The sequence below is a fragment of the Heptranchias perlo genome, chromosome 6 (genome assembly GCF_035084215.1).
Source record: "Heptranchias perlo isolate sHepPer1 chromosome 6, sHepPer1.hap1, whole genome shotgun sequence".
Lineage (NCBI taxonomy): Eukaryota > Metazoa > Chordata > Chondrichthyes > Hexanchiformes > Hexanchidae > Heptranchias > Heptranchias perlo.
In genome coordinates, this window is record NC_090330.1 from 64,219,741 (window position 1) to 64,237,554 (window position 17,814).

Sequence of the window (17,814 nt, forward strand, 5' to 3'; positions counted from 1 at the left end):
AAAGTTGTCAGGTCGCAGTCTGCAATCATGACCTTAACAAGGGCAATAAATTTTACTTCCGGGTTTCATACCCGGCAGTCAGCCTGGAATCGGAGAGGAACGAGGGAGAGATCGTGGGCTGTGAAGGACATGGGGGAGAGGTGGGCCGTGAAAGACATCGCGGGCCGGGAGGTGATCAGGTCGCCAGAAGATCGGAGGACGTCGAAAGAAGATCGGAGGTTGGGAGGGGTCTCGGCCATTCAGGGGAGCAGTCGGCCATCGTGAGGGGCAGGGGTCCACCATCAGCTGATCGCGCTAGGTGGGCTTGAATGAAGCACTCCTGCTCATCCTGGCCCACAAGCAGTGCAATAAAGGCACTCACCTCATGGATCCGGCCCTTCTCGCCTGCTTTCACCTGACGTGAATCAGAAGTGATGGGAAACCTGAACAAGTAAGGTTAAATTCATTTTACATTTATAATACACAAAAAATTAAGTGCCTCATCTATCGCAATGAGGTACATCACCCCTTTAAGTGTTAGCCCACTGGCTTTAAGAAGGGACAGGACTTCCGGGTTTCTGTTGCGTGGCGCAGCCTAACGCGCCTGCGGTAAACCCAGAAGTGGACACGTTGGAGCCACGATATGGTCTTGCTGAAGAATTCAACTATTTTTACTACCCACCCACCTCCAGCCCACCTGTTCTTGGGGGTTAAAATTACCCCCGACATGTTTGCATTACTGGATAGTATAACATCTATCTCCTTTTCTACAGTCAGAATTTGGGGTGGGGGTGGGGGGTTATTGAGAGGAGAGAGCACCAGAACGATCCAGCGTTTTGCTTCAGGGCAAACTAAAACCGTTCAGTTCACAACAGTTAACAGAAAAAGCTACTGTCAGCTCAATGATTCCAGTTTTACTCAAGCTGCAGCCTTCTCCAGGCATACTGGGTTCTGCAGAATGCTGGCAACTATGCACGCCACCCCACTTAGATTTTGGAACACAGTCCACAACAACGGGAAAACACTTGTGCAAGCATAGCTCAATACTTGCATGGCCAGAGTAGAAAACAGCAGCCAATGCCAACAGTGGTACGTGTTTGCATTTGGCATAGCTGCTTCCAGAAAACCAGGTTAATACATAAATAAAAATGTAAGAATTTGGATAAGTACATAGTTAAAAGCTCATCAAGAAGTGGTGACTTGAACTCAAAACCACCGTGTCAGGTGGCTCACCACTCCTTCGGTGATCAAAATGCATGCAACAATTCATTTATACGTTCAACATTTTCAGTGAACTCTAGACTTACCGTTGCTGACTACTTTTTTTTTAAAACTGAGAAACAAAGCTGAAGTGCCAAGGTCCATAACGAAGAACTCCACCAAAATTGAAAAGATGAGGTAGATCAGCAATTAATGATTAGGTGTTACAAAGCTTAAAGACCTGAAGACTGTAGGAGGAAAGAAGATAAGTGGTTCCACAGTTTTGAGAACTTGGGAAAGAATGAGTTAGAGTAGAAGATTGAACATTGGTGAGTCTTAATTGCAACTGGAGAATGCAGGAGTGCAAGAGTATAGCACCACTTATTTTTGCAGTGTAGGAGGAATGGAGATATGAAAGTCCAGAGAAGCAGACCAGAGTAGTACTGATGAAAGAGGGAGATAGACTGTTTCAGATTTCTTAGTTAAAACAATGACAAAAGTGGTTGGTGATTCGGTGTATGTCTGATTACATCTAAAAATGATTTAACAAAACAATTCTCTCAGAACTATGTTGCTTAAGTTCAACTATGGTTTAAATTTAACTTTAACATATTTATGGTTAATACAGAATGTTGACACTGCAGAAAAATATTAATGCTGACAGAATAATGTATGATTTCGTATAAATGCTGTAGACAGGAGATATTTCAATATCTCAAGATTCTGATTCTTCCCCAGACAGTGGTTTGTGTCCACTCAGCAATTATTTAACAGTCACTGATTTTAAACCAGATGGAACAAAACCGATGAACATTCATCCTAGTTGGTCATTAGATTTCACTTGAGAACAAAATTTCAGATTAGTCTTAATTCTTTCCAGTTCCTCACTGAAGGAACAATGCAATTAATTTGAATTTATAAAATACCAGATGACAGTTTTACAATACCACAAGTTACTAACATATAATTTTACTTCTTAAATTAAATAAAGAGACCTGAATACTCACTTTAACCTTCACAGTTTGTGTATATTGCAAATAGATCTATTCAGTGGACACTGCTACCGTTTATGTATTAACCAAGTTGAAAGTTCACATGAACCCACACGAAATGAAACTTGTTACCAAATATATTTGTGTCAGCTTCTTTCTGAAAAAATATAGTCTGAGCACAATTTACAAACAAACAGATTTGGGGGAAAAACGACTTTCTTTTTAATTAATGATACTATACGTTAGTCAGTGTAAGTCTAAGATTATGGTTATTTCCCTAAAAGCCCCTAAAAGTAGTCAGATCTACCCTGAAGAATTACTTACTATCGAATCCATGTCTCCATTAGGCTCCAGTTCTGTAACTCTGGTCTTTTGCAGAATAACCTTAATGAATGGCTGCTCTGCAGCCACCCGAACATTTCACAAGAGCAGTCAGATTCCACTTACATCAATTTGATCACTGAGCTTGTCTACCAGGAAGTCTGGAGTTCAACTTAGTTTTTGTTCCAGGTTACAGTTTGGGAGCTGCGATTCACTTCCTAAGCTAGAACCAGACAATTGATTTCAATGCCTTTGGGTCGAAAACTGTATTTAAATAAACAGCCAAAGTGCTACAATAGTGGATATCAGTTGAAGATGAGTCCAGGCTTGGCTATAATGACCTCCATAGTAAAATAACCTGACAACTCACACATGAGGAAGGACCAGATGCAGCAAAGGTCATCTTGTTGCTTGTTGAAAAGTACCCCAGTGTGACTCAGTTTTCAAGAGGGAAGAAAATTTAAAAGAGGGAAAAAAGACATGGGTGAATATCCTGGGCTTACTCCGTGTGAAATGCTACGAATTAGAAGCTGTTTGGCTGTTTGGGGAAGAGGAAGAAAAGTAGAGAGAGAGAGAGAGAGACACACACGCAAAGAGAAAAAAAAAGATATATATTAAAAAATGAGAATGAGAGAGAGAGTGAACGCGCGAGAGAGAGTGAACGCAAGAGAGAGAGAGAGAGAGAGAGAGCGCGAGAGAGACAAGCCAGATTCCATAAAAAGTCCTTTGCTACTTATACATAACAGACCACAGCAACCCAGGTATCAAAATATGGATCCATTGAAGGGATTAAGCAACTCTCGAACTTCAGACCTCTTGTTACAGTATCATACAAATCAATAAGCTATATTTTCCTCAGGTAAATACACCTCAACTGTCTTGGTGATGTGTACAGTTGCATGTTAACGTAGACACAACAGAAGAGAAATTGCAAGAGAACAGAAGAGGTTGTGACAAAATGTATAAAACTTTTATTGCAGATAATACATTTTAATACATTTTTCACTGTTTGTGATTCAAGGTTTTTTTTAAGAGCAATCATGCTGTGATGTGAAATTGGGTCATCTCTTAAAGGCTGCAATCGTCGGTGCACACTCCGGTCGAACACTAGGGGTCCTTCACTCCATTAAGGCATTCTAAAATATGGTGAATAAAATAAAATGTTACCTGTTGTAGCTAGCTTTGTGCAACTAGCTTACTGAATGAATCCAAAACGAAACACTTGTTATTCCATGCTCAATGTGATTTAGTCCTACATTTAAGCTCAAGCAGTGAACAACTGGTAGATTTTAACAAGTCAGTCCCACACTTAAAAGGATGAAAATTGTAGCTGACAAATACTACTCTCCTGTACTAAGAATCTTAGGTAACCAGCAAAATGAACATCTCTGTGAGCATCTGAGCACAACTTTAAAATAATTAATCACAATTTGCATGCAAGGTATTTAAATAGTGTGTATCATGAAGTTCACCAGAAATTAGATACTTCAGTATCTGGTTGCTGTAATTTTAGGTTGAACTCCAAAACGAATTGGAAACTAAAATGCCTTCAATACAGAATAAATGTTCTTTTCCATTCAATTCAGGCTTTGCGCCAATACAGTTGTAACTTCTGATATGCGGTAGTGAGCATTAGTATTTTTTCCTCCTGCTTTCCCTTCTCACCACCGGTTGCTATCAGTTCTATGAGCAATTACCTCTAATTTCTTTCATGAAACATTTGTTTATCCCCATATGCCGCTCTCTTCAATCAGTAATGTATTGCTTCACATTATAGCAATTTGTAATGCAATGAGGAATAAAAACACTTCCATATTCACAGCAATGCGCAGCAAAGTAAAATATGCATAATACATTCAACGTGCTTTTAACTACACAAACAAAAAACAAAGTAATCGCTTGTGAAATGTAAGGGCCAATTCCACGATCAGGCATTCCTATGGAGAAGCCGCTCTTGCAGGAAGCACAAGTCAGGAAATCGTGAGCCCGCAGCCAGTGATTCTCCATATTAAAACCGCAAGGGCCGCTTGTCACTGGGAGTGCCCAATCACAAAGTCAGGCCTCTAAGCATTTTACACCAGTTGGTAAGCCACGAAACTGCAACCTTTCAGGAATTTTAAGCTGCAGATGATAATTCACCCAGGTAGTGGTAGCATATCAAAAAACATTCTGACTGTTGTTATGAGCCCTATATATTTGTTCAAACTGACTGAGGAATAACTCAACACTAATTCAGATTAGATAAATGATCAAAAATGACCTAGAGCAATTTAAATAATAAACTAGAATCCCCACTCTCAGTGCCTTGAGCTGCGAAATTTGTGGGCATTGACATCAGGTGAGGACAGGACCAGGCTCAGCTGTAATGCCCTACAATCAACTAGCTTGGCAGCATTCATCATTTAGGTTTATACATGAAGAACTGCAGCCCAACATCAGTCACCAATGTTGGAAAAGGGGGAAAAATATCAGACCAACCACTCACAGCAGGTAGCATACACACAACCAAGCCATATTTTTGAATTACTTCAGCAACTACAGTGCCCGACAGGGTGTTCAAATGATGATAAACATGATTGGCAAGTTAACATCCATTCAACAAATACTGATCTCAGTTTAAAACAAGCACAACATTCCTTCCAGAATAGTCAACAGTTTATTCCTTTAACCCAAGCATCACTGATGAAATGTATTTCAGAGATACTCAGTTGCCTGTGCCACCAAGTTAAATCACTGGCTGCTTGGTCTGATTCAGCCAGATTTAGCATCATAGTTTGACATGGTCACTCCAATGATACAATCAAGTCAAACTACAGTACAATGTTCAGTCTTCTGATTGCAGCAAAATCTAATCTTAGGAGATATCTGCAGCAATTAACAATGCCTCAGTTTAAACTTACATTAGTCCCCAACAGTTTTGAATGGAGGATGCACAGGAAAAAGTTAAATAAAACCAACAAAATAACTGAAAAGTAATACAAATTCAAATATTTACTAATGTGAAATAAGTTAAAGTAGTTAGGTTAGAACAAGATAAAGAAAACAGCAAAATAACATCAGTTAAAGGAACTCCTACTGTGAAAACATTCCAAAAGAACTTCACAAAATGATTCACTTTTCTTTCAAATTAACTACAAAGACTTAAATAACAACTTAATTACTATAAATATGGTACTTAATCATGAACAGTAAATTAAAATAGTTTGTGCAAAACAGAATAGAAAGGAGAATAAAAAGGAGAAAAGGCAACTATGGGGAAAGCAGAAACAATTTGAAAATTCTTATCTAAAATGATCAAAAATACTAATTTAATAGTAAAGGATAGTTACAGTAGTATAGCATCTCCTGATACGGGAGAAGCTTTCTTAATGTTGTCAGTGCCTGAATATCAGAAGATCCAAGAATAAGATCTTTCAGGGCTCATATAGGATCACTCGAATGACCATCATCTTCTCCTTCCAAATCTTGTAAATGATTTGAGGAAATGGAGGGAAGTTGTGCATACTTTTGCCAAGGATGCCCTCACCATCCAGTCAGCTAGCTATGGATAAACATACAAGCCCCTCGACGAAAGAAAGACTACCGCCATAAATAGACACTTGGTTATAAAAGAAAATCCTGATAGCTGAGGTAAAGCTGGGTGGTGGCACTTTGTAATATACACCACTGATATTGACATTAAAGTATTTGTTTCTATTATCATGGAAATATTTCATGTTTCTGCACCATGCAGCCGAGCTGAAATCTTGAAACAAAAAGTGACTGATCAAGGGAGCAGAGAATTTCCTGGAGCAAGCAACAACAGCGTAGTAGTTCAAACTATTTTAAAGCACCAAAACTGAAATGAATAAAATAAAACAGAAAACATTTATGTAGCATGTTTCAGGCCTGAAATAAAAACAACTAATATTTAATGGAGATAAAAACAAAATATGCAAATTCTAGAAATCTGAAACAGAAATAGTACACTGGAAAAGCACAGCAGGTCAGTCAACATCTGAAAGAGTAATGAAAGGTTAACATTTCTTTCAGATACTGACTGGTTAGCTATGCATCTGTAACATGTATTTTAATTATTAAAATTTTGTCAGTCATAACGTTAAACTGAGAATCATCATTCAGCATTCGGTTCACCACCCTCATTTCTCTTCCCCTTACATCATCTTCCTAAGTCTGGATAAAGAAAATAGGAACAAAATTTTAAGCAGCAGCCCAAACACAAACACAAATCTTAAATAGAATATGAATATTGAATTTCCTTTCTTTCAGACTTCTGTTCATTAGGCTGCAGTATTGTTTTGAGCACTCAGTGAATTGCATCAGTAAACTGGCTCAAATCCCAAGTAAATGGATTTTTACATTACACTGCTCAACATTAGCTTTCAATGTTGTAAAATAAAATATAGTTTGTCCCACTGAAAAGAACAGAAATATAAACTATATATATGAAAACTGACTACAAAAATGACAATGCTAAAAGTCAGGGACAGTATATTGTTTACCATTGGTACAACCTTGCTGATCTTTTGAAAGATGTTCAACCTCCACACAAAATAGGAATTTCCATCATCTCACAGAGGAAAATCAAGAATAACAACATCCCTTGAAGAACGTTTGTGCCCCGGCAGTTGAGTAATCTTCCCACAGCAAACTTTACTTAAGCAGCAGCAACTTGAAATTTCACTGAACTTACTTACCAGTCATCTAGCAGAATTTCAAGATCCAAAACAATCACTATCACAACCTACCTTAATGGGTTCAAGTGACAATTTGACTCCTGTAGACAAAGCTTCACCACTTGGCATTGTAAGTGTGGGAGTTTTATCACAAGTCAATAGCGCTATAACAACTGACTGCTAGAACATTCGCTCCTCCAAGGCAGCCTTTTCAAGAGCTATGCCATCAACTGAATGCATCTGTGCTAAATTTAGCCCTTCACCACAATCAGCAAGTCTTCCCTATACAGGATCCTGATGGGGTTATCAGCACTGAATATCAAAAGATCTAAGAACAAGATCTTTCAGGGCTCGAAAAGGATCACTAGAATGACCGTCATCTTCTCTTTCCAAATCTTATAAATGATTTGAGGAAATGGAGGGAAGTTGTGCATACTTTTGCCAAGGATGCTCTTACCACCCAGTCAGCCAGCTATGGACAAACATACAAGCCTCTCTACTGCCATAAATAGGCACTTGGTTATAAAAGAAAATCCTGATAGCTGAGGTAAAGCTGGGTGGTGGCACTTTGTAATATACACCACTGATATTGACACTAAAGTATTTGATTCTCTTATCATAGAAATATTCATCCTTTAGGTAGACTGTAGCAAGCCAGTTTTCTGTTTGTATCATCTTAATAATCTGTGCAAGGCTGATCATCCTTGGGGTGGCTAACTGTCATCCTTCAAGGTGGGCTAAAATCCTCCCATAACTTTGGGAACAAGGTAGCAAGGGCAAAACCCCGAGTTTTCCAGGCTGAATGGAATCTCTTCTACAACCCCAGTGAACTATGCAGTCTACACCTCACTGTTCAACAAGTCTCTTGACTGCAAATCCTCCCTCTGCCCAGAAGAAACTACCACACTGAATTGGGATGGGGATGGGAGAGGCAAAGGAAAGTGGAATAAAAAAAACCTGTGAAGTGCACAGCACAATCCTCTATCTCAGCATCTCTCACACAGCCACTTTTTACAAAACAATTGATCCACTAGACTGCCCTCCTGTAAACTGGAGTACAATGGCTGGAAGTCATGGCGAGTTACAGGAAGTGGCACTGGGGAGTGCCGTAGGAAGAGCAGCAAAGAGAGCTATCCTTTCAGGTCTCTAATAACTTTAATAACAAGACATTTAGTCACTATGATAGAATAAGCTTTCACAGGGAAAATATTTTTCCTTTTAGATATAGTCTTCGTGAGCACAGCTGCAATTGGGGCCACATACAACTGCAGCTTAGTGTCAGATACCCATCTGAGCAATACCAGAGGCTACAGTGATGAGGCAATGAATTAGCCAGAATGCTGGCAAAGGAATATAATGTTCTGGTTACTCAGTCGGTTTGCATCAAAGCCAACGACCAAACCTGAAGAGAAGGTCAACATTTGATCGATACGGAAGTTGTGTAGGGCCAAGAGGCACCAATGCTTTCTCGCTATCATGTGAGCTAACGCAGAACATGGGCTGACCACACATCTTTCAAGAAGTAATCTTGCTCCCAATTCTCAATCTCCCATGGGAGTGAAAATGTGATTTGCTGAACTGGATCCTGACAAATCCTGATCTGCACCAAGACAAATTAAGCTATGGTGGTCAGGTGAATTACCACACTGACCTTTCACCTCTAGGACCTGGGTTTGAATCCATACGAGGGAATAACGCTTTCTTTTATTGGGTGTACAGATCCTACACAAAATGAGTTTGGGAAATATTAAACCAGCATCCAATGGGCTTGAGCCACAGTACAAAACTGCCCCCAATTTAGCTCTAACTGCCTTTCACAGACAGGCCAACAGATGGCTGGCACAAGAATTAGAAATGTCAACACAAGGAAGCATTTCGAAGGTTGCAGCTTTTGCATATAATTGGGACAAGATGAAGGCAGCTTTACTTGGGGTGCTTGTTCCTCGCATTGTTTGCCATCATTATCATCCACCTTGATAAAGACAAAAACTCACCAAAAAATTTAAGGGAGAAAAAAAATCTCAAGAGCGAGCCTGTTCTACTGCATCTTCTATAGAATTGGGAGGAGGTCACATACTTGTCCTCTCGGACAGTGAAATCAGAGGAATGTAGTTAAAAGAAGCAACAAAAATGAAATGGAACAGAAAAAAAGGTGAAAATAAAACAAGAACTTTGCTTTTTGCACAAAATATGGATTTTAAAAACCATGCTTTTGGTTGTCAGGCAAAAATGATTCTGTCTGCACTGAAGATGAAATACACCTCACTATGGATAAAATTAGGCTCCAAAGTTTTAAAATTTTCACACTGAGTTTGCCAAGCGAGGAAAGAAAAAACTTGCATTTATATAGTGCCTTTTGCAACCTAAGGATGTCCCAAAGCACATCACAGTCAATTAAGTACTTTTGAAGTGTAGTTACTATTGTAATGTAGGGAAACCTGGCGGCCTATGTGTGCACAGCAAGGTCCCACAAACAGCAATGTGATAATGACCATATAATCTGTTATAGTAATGTTGGTTGAGGGATAAATATTGGCTAGGGCACTGGGGAGAACTCCCCTGCTTTTCTTTGAAACAGTGCCATGGGATCTTTTACATTCATCTTAGAGTCCTTCAGTTTAATGTCTCACCCGGAAGATGGCACCTCTGACATTGCAGCGCTCCCTCAGTACTGCACTGAAGTGTCAACTTAGATTCTGCGCTCAAGTCTCTGGAGTGCGGCTTGAACTCACAACCTTCTGACTCGGAGGCAAGAGTGCTACCACTGAGTCGCAGCTGACACTTAAATCAAATTAATATTGCATAATCAAACCAACACAGATCCACTTACCAAACTTTTTTTTAAGAAAGAAAAAAGCCATAAAGTCGGCCTCCATTGTCAAAATGTAGAAGTCAGGAAATTAGGCCCATAAGAAGATATTTTCCATATACTATGAAAGTGGAGACAAACTAAAATTACCACTAAACTTCAAAATGATAAATCAGGAAACACAACTCGTCCCGTTCTCATTTTGTGTGCCTCTTCCCACGTTCTCTTACCTGCCCCAGCATATGTGTTGCCTTTTTCTGTCCCTCTGGAAAGGCTAAGGCTCTTAAAGAGATGGCTGAGGAGTGACCTGATAGAGGTCTTTAAGATAATGTAAGGTTTTGATAGGGTAGACAGAGGAAATGTTTCCACTTGTGGGGGAGTCCAAAACTAGAGGTCTTAAATATAAAAGTCACTAATAAATCCAATAGGGAATTCTGGAGAAACCTCTGTACCCATAGTGGCAAGAATGTGGAACGCGCTACCACAAGGAATAGTTGAACCAAATAGCATAGGTGCATTTAAGGGGAAGCACACGAGGGAGAAAGGAATAGAAGGGTATACTGATAAGGTTAGATGAAGTAGGGAGGGAGAAGGCTTGTGTGGAGCATAAACTCCGACACAGACTACTTGGGTCGAATGGCCTGTTTCTGTGCTGTAGTTTTGATGTAACCCTTTCTCCACACTAAAGTCTCTCCTCTCTTTTTACTACTCTCTCACTCGCTCCACAAAAATTCTCATTCCAGCATGTGTCCACCCCACCAGCAACCCCCTAAACACCACTCCTGACTTTCCTGACTGTTCATTTCGACCTGAAGGGCTATTCAGTGCTCTATTTCCTTCACTGACATTGAGGATGTTGATAGTACCTCAAACCATATTGTTTTTTTGTTGCTTCAAGTGCAAGGCCAATAGGAAATGGACATCACAGTGACAATAAAATGAAAAGGAGCAGCTATACGGTATGAAGATTTTATGCAGGTCAGAAATAGACCAGTGGATGGTTTAGGTGAACAATGGGCATGAAGATAGGTATCACAAAAGGTGTTTTCTGCTGACAGTGGGTTTGTACCTATATTACCTAAAATCTTGCATTACAATAGGCATATGGCATTACAATGGCAGAGATTAGTGGATGTCAATCATATGGCTTAGTTGCCCATTTGTTGGCATCTATACTCGGATCTTCCTAGGTTACCCAAAAAGTAACAACTACCTTTGATTTGAATTGTTGCCTCCATTTTTGAAGCATAAAAGCAACTACAAGACTGAGGGTTTAAGTATGAAAAATAATTCTAATTCTGTGAGTCAATGGTAATAACTGACACCACCTGAGAACAAATTTCAAAGAGTGACCAAGCATTTCCAATATTACACACATTAAGGTAAATAAAGAAACAACAAAATAGATTCAAATGAGTACCCACCCAGAATTCATCATGAAGTGGTTTAATATTACTTAGAAGTACTTCCTCGTAGTTTCCATAGCCTCTGAACACAACAACAGCTGTCACCCCTGAAGGATGAAGTGCCTTGATGACTGCCCGATAAAACTGTAACAAAGGGAAGAGATCCAAATAGAAATCAAAAAAATTAAGAAAAATCTAAGCTTTAAAAATAGCAACTTTCTTCTTCCCCTTCCTCCAATATTCCTAATATTTCCACCCTTCCTCAGACAATCAAACTACAGTAGTGAACATAAATGGAATTTCAGGAATGTTTTACCGCTCAACAACAAGAGCATTTCAGTACTCTACACACTGCATCATCAGGCCATCATATTAATAAGGATTACTTTTTTTCATCTATAGATATATGGAGAATTGTAACCCTAATCCATTACCACTGGAATCTTCAGATCAGAGATACCAACACATTTGTAATATGTATTAAATACTTACCACAAAAACCAGCTGCAAATAGAAGGGAAGAAATTCAAGCATACACTATAGCAATATGGGTGATTGGAAAAAATGTTTTCTTCATTCTATACGGTTTTCCTTATTTGATATTAAAATTTATCTTCCACAAGCATAAGTATAATGTAGTAGTATTCTGAATAAAAAGAGAGCTGGCCCATTTATCTTCTAACCTTAAGGACCAATCGCCTAGGGAGGAGAAATCCAAACAGTGTTTATGGAAGGTGAAAGGATTGCTACATGTAGTCATCTTGAAAACGAAGCTTAATATAACTGCATGTAGACCCACAGGGTGGTGAAGATTAAGGGAGGTAAGTAGCTTTACAGTTTGAGTTTGCAGGAAAAGGAACTGGAGTAAAGAGACAGTTCAATGACACTTTCAACTTGAGGATGCAGGAATGAGGAAGTGTGCATAGGGCAGTATAATTTTATTGCTAAAATGGGGAGTGATGAGATAGGTTGTGATTGAGAAAGGGGGGCTTGAACTCGAGGTGAGAGAGGCATTGCCTGTCAGACTTAAAGCTTTTCTTGCATCCTGTCCAGGAGTGTGAAAGAGTTTTAGAAAAGCCTCCCCCGATAAGGAGGCAGTATTCACGTCTTTGGCAGACCTCGCTTTAAATAGAAATTTAAAGTTGACGACAGAAAAGGTGTTTCATAAGAAGAGGGAAACTGAGTTTCTCAGAGGTTGGTTCAGCAATGGAAGAGATTTGGGAGTTTCACTCAAAATTAGAGGAGGTAGTGAGTCCAAGAATGCGTCTAGGCATCACAGAAAAAAGGTGGTAGCGGTTTGTTTCATTGATAAAAATAGTGTGTCCTTGAAGAACCAAAGGACAACATTTTCATTGTCCTTTTGAAGGGCATAGAAAAGATCAAAGTATAGTGACTCTGCAAAACAAAATGGTTATGTACAATGAAGATGTACAATCTGAACAAAGTTAACGAGTATAGAATGGCATCAGCAGCAAGAGTGGAACTGGTTGAATGATGGGTGGGGGGTTTGTTTTTCATCTAGAGAATGAGAGAGAGATAAAGAACAGAACCCTGTAAAACCCCAGGTGGGCAGAAAGAGAGTCAGGGGATAAGCCATCAATAGTCGATAAATTTGAGAGGAAACTAGATAGCTATGAATCACTGATTTCATATAATGGCTTCAAATCTGTGTTGAAGGCACTTGGCGGTGCACTGGCCTTTCACCCTGGCACCTGTATTTGAATTTTACCTAGAAGTGGGATGGAAGATTTCAGTCAATTGCCTTTTATGGTCCTACAGCCAAGAGAGGAGTGATTGAGAATTTGGACAGTCTCAATCCAGTTGTTAATGGCAAAAACTCCAAAGCAAAGATTGCCTATAATTTGGCACTGCTAAGCAGCCTTGCATGGACTATAATAGGGCACCGGAAGGTATAACAGTGCAGTGTAGTGTGTTTTACTGAGGCACACGGTTGGGGCAAAATAGAGAAACTTTTGCCTTACATTTAATTGTGCTACATCTGACTTGGGAATGCTTGATGCTGACACTCGGCACCCAAAATGGGAACGGGTTTCCATTTCCCAGCACCCTTCACCTAGGTGAGCACAAAATGTATTATTTTTTTAAAAAATCTGCAATGTACTATATCAATTAGGCAAAGTCCAAGACAACCAATCTTACCTTGTTATCTTCCCAATAGAGGGCTAAGCACTGATCTCCTGGTCTCCAATCACTAAATTGCGATTTACTCGATACTGCTGAAGAAGGGTTAAGAGTCTCATAAGGTTTTTCCCATGTTCTTTCTGGTTTAATTGGTCCAGTTCTTTTCTTTGACCCTGAATCATAAATTCCATTATTGCTTTGAGCATATTCAGTAAGCTTCGACTGGCTAGGGTCTGTTGATTTTATAGGTCCTGTTCTTTTTCTCAGAAAGGGGTCTTCTATTTGTCCATTTGATATGTTATATGCATCAACAATTCGTGCATCACAGGTGTTGTCAATGTGCAGACTGAAGTCCCTTTCTTTTTTCACATTTCCAGAGATTCCACTACCTATTACTTGAGATAGTTGCATACGTTTTTGATCACTGAATGTACTATAATTATGTCTCTGGTTTTCAAATTTTCCTCTCTGTTGACTGCTGTTATCCACTTTATCTTTTTGACTTGGGTTACCTTTAAATTCCATTGAACTTAGACCATCTCCTAATTTATTTGATGGACTTTCTCCTTTACTCTTTCTAGTTGGCTCAATACCTAAGTGAACAATTTGTTGTCCGTGGTCTCTTAGCCTTTCATTCCCAGGATAATGTCTGGCACCTTTTCTCCCTTCCTCCATCCACTGGCTGGATCCTGTGGAGTTCTGCCTCTCAGAACCTCTACCCCTCTGTGGACCACTGTTCTCTGAAGCTTGTCTGGCCATTAGATTCTCCCTTAGGAAGCGAGGTGGTCTGTCATGTTTTTGTTGCCGATCATTATTCCAAGGTGCATTCTTCTGCTGAAAGCCCTTCATAGCAATACCTTTATCAGTGCTTGACTGATGTTGAAGTTGCATTTTTGACTCTAAGAAACAAATACAAACAATACAGTATGACTCTCACAAATACCTTTTATTTAATTTCACTCATTTCAGTTTGCACAAATCATCAATGTAGAGAATATACCTCTGAAAACTGCTCCACTATTTCTGGACTCTCTTGCTCTTCCCCCCCCCCCCCCCACTAAAATATACAATTCAAATAATCAACTTAAATGTTTTACCCTTAAGTTTCATGTCTTAGAGACTTTATACTTTATTACTTCAGTAAGAGTCGGTGGTGTGTCAGCTTTGTGGCCATTTTAAAAAGTCTTCTGCAAACTGAATTTAAATGGAAATTTTCCACCAACTTGATTTCTGTGTCGGAGGAAATCCACGTCATTGGCTGGTACACACTTCAAAGGCAAATGACTCACCCTATATAGGTGGACTCAACAAGTGAGAGAAGACTCAGCCCACTGCATGATAAAAATATTTAATATTGATCATCAGGCTGCAATAGAAATAATTAATATTGATCACTGGACTATAACTTGCCCAGGTGTGCCGACTATTTTCTGTATTATGATACAAGGCCCTTCAAGAACTATGCTGTCCAATCTGTGAGGGAAGGGCAATGGCCGAGCATGTTTACCAGACCTTTGGCAATGCTTTATCCTAAAAGTGGTGAATGACATCAGGCTCATACCTGGGCAGTTTCCTTTAATTGACTGGTCTATCATTGCAAAAAGTGTTTTACAATGGGTCAGCTTAGATTCATTGAGAGTTACATCTTCTTTCATCACCATATTTGACTAATTGTGAAAGATACCTTTAAATACTCACTGGCCTAAATTTTAACTCAAAAAAAAATGGGCGGGTTGGGGGGTGTGGCGGCGGGGGCAGTAAAAATTTTAAAAATCTAAAACCCACCCCCAACCTGCCCATTTCCAATTTAAACGGAGGCGGGACGAGGGCCAGGAGACCAACCCACTCTTAGGAGGCGGGTCGGTCATTAAAAGCTTTCAAGGTGGCTGCATGCCTCCATTTTCACAACTTTTTTGTTTTTAACCCCTGGGGGCCGGGATTCCTGGGCCTTCTACTTCATGAGAGGAGGCGAGAAGGCCCGAAGCAGCCGGTAAGTACCTTAATAGCACTGCTTGTAGGTCAGGAGGAGCAGGGGTGCTTTCCCTAGGCTTGACAAGCCTACTTGCAGCGACCCCCCCCCCACACCCACCGCCGCCTCCAACCCTCCCCCCACCATCTAAGACTTACCGTCTCACATCTGTTTCCTTCCACTTCTCCCATCCGACTGAGGCCAGTCTGTTAATCAGGCTGGCCTGTCGGGCGGGAAACCGACAATAAAAGACATCCTTGCGTCAAAATCGTAAGGACGTCCGGGGAGCCCATACTTCCGGGTGTCCAGTTAGGAATTCTCCCACCCCCCCCAAACCCCGCCCCGCCCGCCGTCTTCCCGGCTCCGTGTTAAAATTTGGGCCATTGTCTCTGTTTCGACTGCAAAGCAAAAAGGAGGTATAACTATTGCAAATGTCTAGGCTTGCGTGTATCTCCCATTTCATCTCACAGTTGAACGAAATAGGATTAGTGGTAGTGTTGGGCATGAGAAAAAAATATCTGGAGAGCATCCAAATGGGAATATTGATCTTATTTAAAATGGCTGAAATTAAACTTGTCCAAACACTAATCACACATCAAATCAATATGTCTCAGCATGACAGGATCATTTTCATGCAAAGGTAACAGATATATTGATGGCTGAGTACAAAATTTCTAATGCCACTTTAACAGCACATATTAAATATTAAATCTTTTTGCAAAGTGACAGAAAACATGCATACTTTAACCCCATTCACTCAACAAAAAATTCACAAATTCACCTTAATTAAACTTTTCAAGTGCGAGGTTGTATAAACATTAGAATAACAGTGAAAACTGTAAATTAGGGACACCTAAGGGTCTTGCACCAGGTGTCCTTTATTTGCAGGTGTCCTTATTTTCAAAGTGCTCATTGTACGTACAGTAAATTGGATGAGCCAAATATCTCGGGATTGGCTGTATCTGCTGCCGCATTCCTTTTTCTCGTCCTCACCTGGGATCGTGCCTAATTCTGGAGCCCTGCCAGCAGGATATGTCACTTCATTTCCTGTTTGTTGGGTTTCCCAGTTCATTGCCATCCCGGGCTCCTTTGCCATTGAGGGAGGAAGGTCCTGGTCCTGGGATCTGCTACATTGACAGCCTGATCAGGGTGAGGTGGCTACTGTAGGGCCGGTGTGCCCCCTCCCTTCGTGTGCTGCAGCTGCTAATATTTGACGTACTGGGAGGCTGTTAGTAGCTCATTAGTACCTGATGTACCAATGGAGTGAGATGCCATCCTCCATTTGCAGCTTTACTTTTTCCTGTTCTCTCCAGTCATTTGCGTGTTTTCGATTGGGTTTTTGAGTGCTCAGCTCACGTGGCGCACCCATTGTTCGCAGTCTGATCAGAGCTTTCCTGCTGCATGGCTGCTTTCACACTCGGCACCTGTGCTCGTCTGCTCTGCACTTAATACCGTTTTAAATTAGAAATACTTGATAATGTTTGACAGGAATGGAAATAGGTTCTATCACCTGATGTCGGATAGCGCGCTGCTCGACAGACTAAAGTTTGAAGGACTGCCCGGTTAGGGTTGCCAACTCTGGTTGGAGGCATTCCCGGAGGTTTGATCACATGACATCTGACCATGCGATGCCTGATCATATGACATCTGATCACATTAGTGTTACAAATGTTATTGTGGCTCGGTGTCAAATTTTGTTTGATAATGCTCCTGTGATGCGCCTTGGGATGTTTTACTATATTAAAGGCTGATACAAAAGCAAGTTGTTGTTGTTATTGCATTTACTTTATAAAAGGTTGAGTCCTTTGTACATCAATATCTTTGCTCGTGGTTCCATGCCAGCAGCTATTGTGCAAGAAATTCCAAGGACCAGGAGGCCACCTGTGAGCATGTGAAGACGGGAAACCGAGAAATTACAACACAGGAGGATGCCTTCAGCCCCCGATGCAGGCGCTCTCTCCTGTAATCCCCAGATCCTTTTATATTCCTCATTCTCAGATATTTATCCCCTTCCCTTTCATATTAAATATTAGTCTCCACCTCAATAGCCACATGTGATGATGTATCCCACATTTTAATAGCTCCCAGTTCAAGAATCTTCCTCCTCCCTTCCCCCTTGGTTCTTCCACTTTACGGCTGCTCCTCTCTAAGGACTGCTCCCACTCCATGTTGCTGCTGCTGCTCCTAGCTAGCTCTGCAAACAATGATGCTGCCCCCTCTCACCCCATTCTCCCCCCCCCCCCCCCCCATCACTTGAGCCCCAATCTCCTGCCTCCTCGGACCTTTCTTTCCCCAATCCCCTTCTCTTCCCGAGACCCCA

General features: G+C 40.6%; 1 protein-coding gene across 3 annotated transcripts in view; it reads right to left on the reverse strand.

Moving 5' to 3' along the window:
* The window catches only part of tdrd3 (tudor domain containing 3), a 140,985-nt gene that overhangs the window by 18,971 nt on the left and 104,200 nt on the right, over positions 1-17,814 (reverse strand). Inside the window, exons 11-13 of one of the 3 annotated variants that reach the window (XM_067986436.1) lie at positions 13,544-14,424; positions 11,402-11,527; positions 6,651-6,659 (exon numbers count right to left, since the gene is read on the reverse strand). In XM_067986436.1, the coding sequence (XP_067842537.1) occupies positions 6,651-6,659; positions 11,402-11,527; positions 13,544-14,424 (1,016 nt within the window). Of the gene's footprint in view, positions 1-3,438; positions 3,629-6,650; positions 6,660-11,401; positions 11,528-13,365; positions 13,458-13,543; positions 14,425-17,814 lie in introns of those variants that run through there. The other 2 variants (XM_067986434.1, XM_067986435.1) reach the window with 2 other exon arrangements.